Source organism: Prunus persica, chromosome G3 (assembly GCF_000346465.2).
Source record: "Prunus persica cultivar Lovell chromosome G3, Prunus_persica_NCBIv2, whole genome shotgun sequence".
In the NCBI taxonomy this organism is placed as follows: domain Eukaryota; kingdom Viridiplantae; phylum Streptophyta; class Magnoliopsida; order Rosales; family Rosaceae; genus Prunus; species Prunus persica.
In genome coordinates this window covers 8,898,064-8,903,063 of record NC_034011.1, presented here as the reverse complement: position 1 = coordinate 8,903,063, position 5,000 = coordinate 8,898,064, and the positions used below count along the sequence as shown (strand labels likewise).

At 36.3% G+C, this 5,000-nt stretch overlaps 1 protein-coding gene across 1 annotated transcript; it reads right to left on the bottom strand.

Moving 5' to 3' along the window:
• Positions 1,035-2,431, bottom strand: LOC18784228. Its single transcript, XM_020559867.1, has 3 exons — positions 2,186-2,431; positions 1,405-2,101; positions 1,035-1,267 (listed from the first exon to the last, which is right to left on the bottom strand). Exons 1-3 carry the CDS (start codon positions 2,429-2,431, stop codon positions 1,035-1,037), a joined length of 1,176 nt encoding a protein of 391 aa, XP_020415456.1.

The following is a 5,000-nucleotide window of genomic DNA, read 5'->3' as shown; positions in this document are numbered from 1 at the left end:
AGAGTGAAAAAGTGCTTTCGTTGTTGTGGAATAAGAAGCCTTCGTATCTTAATGCATGTATTTAATTTATTCGGAGCTATTAGAGCGGGATCCACTTTTTTGGGAATATGAGTCGAAGCAATAACAAGAATATTTCTAGTGGAACATCTTTCACAATCCCTGGAGAGATAGTTCACTAATAGACCGAGAGATAAGTAATTCGACTCATTCACATCCAGATCATGAATGTTTGGAATCCATATTATGCAAGGAGACATTGCTTTTGCTAATTCGAATTGAAGGGTGATATAAAATCGGTCTATTTCCGGCATCATACCCATAGTTAGCGCATTCATCACAGTTAGAAGCTCTAGCTCCGTATCAAAGTCACGGTCGTCACTATCATCAATATCGTCGCTATCATCAATATCGTCACTATCATCAACAAGAAAACCCTTGGGCTTGTTATCCAGGAACTTGTTCAGAAATACTGTAATGAAAGGAACATAGGAGTTTGTCGCTAGGTATTTGACCAAATAGTTATGATTTATTATGAAATGTTTTGTTTTAATATATGATGAATCTAGTATTTAGATTTGTTACTGAATTGAGTTAAGTGGGTTTACATAAGCATAAAAAAAAATTGTGGACACAAACTATTTTGTTTTAGAATTATTTCGTAACGTTTGCTTTGGCTTGAATAAGCGTTCTGAAGAAACTTCAGTTAAGTTATGTTATATAAAAAAACGAGGATTCTTGAGTTTTTTCTCTCTTGCAAAGTATTCATTCTTCAGTTCCTTTTTTCAAAATACTTCAATTGGTACACGCAAGAAATAGGCCAATTCAGCAGCTTTTTGCTCAATTTCTCGTGGGCAACATTGAGAGCCCTAGAGCCACTTATTCGAGGCTCAAGAATAGCAAACACATCAATGGCATAAGCCTTTTTTAGGTCCTTAATAGTACTAGCACACCTATCTTTACCAGCACCTCTAACATTCCAAGCAATAATATTCATCATAAAATGATAATAATGAGGGATAATATTAGGTACAAACCTAAATCTGCACATGCTCAGCCTCAACGGCTTCAAAACCATCATGCTCAAAAGAGCTATCAGCTTCTAGTCCAGTATCAGACTCACAATGTTCAGAGAAATTACCCTGATGATCCATATCACTCGCATCGGAAGGCTGAACCTCATTAATTCCCATCTCACTGATATCAGGAGGTTCATGACCAACAAATAAACCTCCCTTACCCAAAGGCAACTTTGGAAAAAGAGAGCCACCTAAATTAGAAGAAAAGTTCCCCCGAACATCATCTTAAACATCAGAGCCCTTAACTTGCAGCCTCACAGGTTCAATATCATGACAAGAGAAAGATTTAGGCCCAGCTCTTTCTTCCAAGGCCTCCTTAAAACAGAACCACTTTTAACACCACCACCACTAGAATTACCTACCACGGAATTGGAAATGTCCTTGAGAGGTTTTTTAAACACCCATGTGCCAGAGTCACGAGAGGAAGCAAATTTCACCCCAGCACTTTTTCCCTTAGTAGAATAAGTATTGGCAAAAGAACCCTGTTTTTTAGAACTAGAATTACTAGTCTTAACAGGAGTAGATCCCTTCATATCCTCTTCTCTGCCAACCTCCTCAATCAACACACTGAAACGAGAACCAAAGACAGGACTAATAGCTTTCGTACCAGTATCCTTTGTATTCCTCTTGCTAAGCTCAGCACCCTTCCCTATATCATTTGTGCTATTCTTCCTAAAATTCCTTGGCTTCAACAACATCCACTCCCCGTGCATCTTTGCTGGAACCTCAGCCTCCTTTGTAACAGCACCTAAATTCACATTAACCTGGACAGTAGAAATATCCTCCATACAATCAGCATTATCTGACTCTGGAACCTGCTGTTTGGCTTGCAAAATAATAGGGCAAGAATCTCTCCCATGCCCAAAACATCCACATTCAAAGCAAACCAAATTAATTCCCTCATACACAACCCCATATGTACGGCCTTCAATCTTAATGAATGGGGTAAAAGGCTTAGCCAAATCAAATTCGACACAAATTCGAGCAAACTTACCACGATCTTGACTGAGAGTATGAGCATCCACCTTGACCGTAGCACCAACAAGATTTCCAATTTTTTCCATAACATCAACACGAAAATATTCAACGTTCAGCCCATTAATTCAAACCCAAGCAGTCATATGGGTGATCTTCTCTTCCTTCGCATTAAACCCAGGCTTCCATTTCTGTGTCACAATGTATTGGCCAGCAATTTGCCAAGGACCACCAGTGAACACGTATCTCATATCTTCCTCATAAAGGAACTTCACAATGAAGTAGTTATTCTCTAGATCTATTAAGCTCATAGGACCCTTAAGTGCCCATCTCTGGAGAAGACGAGATCTGAGAAATGTGTAAGCCAGAGGATGACCCATGAGCTTAATAATTAGAGCCCTTTACTTTGCCTGAGAAATGTATTGAGGGAATTGCCCCTTGCTGAATTACAACATCATCATCGCTTAATTTTGACTTTTTTCAATTTAATGTCATGTTATTATTTTACTTAATTTTTTTTTTACTTTTTTTTAAATTATTTCAAAAATAAATAATTTTTTATGAATATTTTATTACACATCAGCAAAAAAATTGAAACTCATGTTTACCACGTCATCATTTAACATATGTATTAATGGCCTAACTAACCTATTCTTTTTTAATAGCAAATTGTTATTATACCAGGCATAGAATTCTTAACCTATTTATGATGAATTCTTAAAAGGAATGGTCTACAGTGGTAGTTTTCTATTCTTTTTCTTGTTAGTTTTCTAATTTATGATGCCTTTACTATACAATTACTTTTATTTTTACACTTGGGAAGTTCTTCTCATGTTAGTAGAAATTATTGTGGTAGCAAATTTCCTCCCAAGTAGATTTATGGAAGATCTTCACTCCACTTTAAATGTTCTTCCAAGATTTCCTGCAAAACAAGAATAATAAATCGGATAAACACCAGTGTGGTGGTGGTCTTGGGCCCTCCGATGCCCAAGTTGAAAAATAGTCTCAAGGGGATGTGGGTATTTTAAAAAGGAATAGGAGTATTTTCTTAGGGAGAAAATGGGGGTGGTGTGAGAGCCACACAGAGAGAGGAGGCATGTGTGCCTTTAGGGTTTTCAAGCAAGGGTTTTGGAATTACCTCTTTTGTGTGTAACCTTTGGTTTTCCTAAAAGAATTATTCTTTCTATCCTTTTGGAAATATTAATTCTCTATTTCATTACCTTCTATGATAGCCAAGTTATCCCATATTAATATTGAGTGCTGCTATTTCCACCCACCTGTCTTATGTTTCCACCCACCTTATCTTTAAACTTTTAAAGACAAATTTAACCTCATTATATAAAATGACTTAAAAGGACTTCAAGAAAAAGAAAGAGGAAAAAAAAAAAACTCAGACTATGTTCTTACGTAACCCTATCGTTTGACAGAAAGAGAAAAAAACAAAAGAAAGCTATGACTCCTAGCTCATGATTCCTCTTATGACTTTTCAATGCTCAGAACTCAATTCTCAAATAATTTTCTTCTCTTTTCGATTCATTCAATCAAATTGTTTATGAAGAAGAAAACAATAGGAGAATGGATGTTGAAGAGAACGATTTTGGCGAAAGGGTAAGGAAATCCTTTTTGAACAGAATTTCTAAGATCTTCACAATTACTTAAAGCATTGGGAGATCAGTATTTCTTGGACTCTAATTTTTTTTTCTTAAACAAATTAAAAATATGAAAACCTGAGGATGAACAAGTTTCTGTCAGCAGACCAGAAAGTTTGGAAGGTGGGTAAAGAGGTTGTTGGGTACGTTTAGAAATTGGGGAGCCTGCGCCAGGTTTTGGTTTCAAGGGCTGGTCATTTTTTGCATGTTGACTAGCCATTGTCATCAAATTTCGTGATATGAAGTTGCTTCTTTTATCGTTTTACTACTGTATTACTTACTATTGTTTGCTTTCAAATTTCAAATTTCGTAGAAAATAAGATACAACAAAAATGAGAGAGAGATGTGTGGGCGTCAGAGAGAGAGAAGACATGAGCAGAGAGAATAAAGGAGAGAGGAAATGAGGTAATAATTAAAAGGGTATTTTAGGAATATTGGGTGGGTGGAAAAATAGGATTGTGTTTTTTAAAATTTATATGGTGGGTGGGAAGATAAGGTATGTGGGAAAATAGGGCAGGTGAGTGGAAATAGCAGCACTCTTAATATTTGTCTTCATCGTATAAGTACGCAGTTTGTTATAACAATTTGGATTTTTATATTTTTAAATAGATGATATGCAAGCATGAGAGTCGTATTGTGGATTCTCTCGCCAAAGAAAATAAATGTATCGACTTCTGATTTGATTGCAGTAATCTTAGAAGATTTTTGTTCAAAAGAATCATGAAAAAGTGTTACTTGGACTTATTAATTGGTCCACCAAGAAGGATGACATCTTTTTTTTTTTTTTTGAGAAACTCTATGATTGCATTCATAATTCAGCCAAAAACGCCACTAGTCACAAATGGCTAATACAAACTAGTCACAAAAGGGCCATTACAATAACAGAGCAAATTAAGAAAATCAGGTATGTCTCCACCAATGGTCAGGCAAGATCGAAGAAACTCTGGCATAGGCATCCCAACTAAGATTGCAAATTAGAATAATAAAAAAGAGATAAAGCTTGAAAAAACCAAGCCATAACAATACAAATAAAACTCTCACCAAGGAGAGATGAAAATCTCTAACAAATGAGAGATGAAAAACTCTCACAAAAGGAGAGGTGAAAACTACACAGAGAACCCAAAGAGTCTCTGCAACTTATTCCAAACATAAAGAAATTGCGAAAAAGATGGTGGTGGAGATCTGACGCCGAAATATAGGTGAAGATCTGACGCTGAGCCGCAGGCGCACTAATGGGTTGGATGAATATCATAACAAACGAAGACAATAGGGAAAACCCTTTGTCTTTGAAAATGGGGGA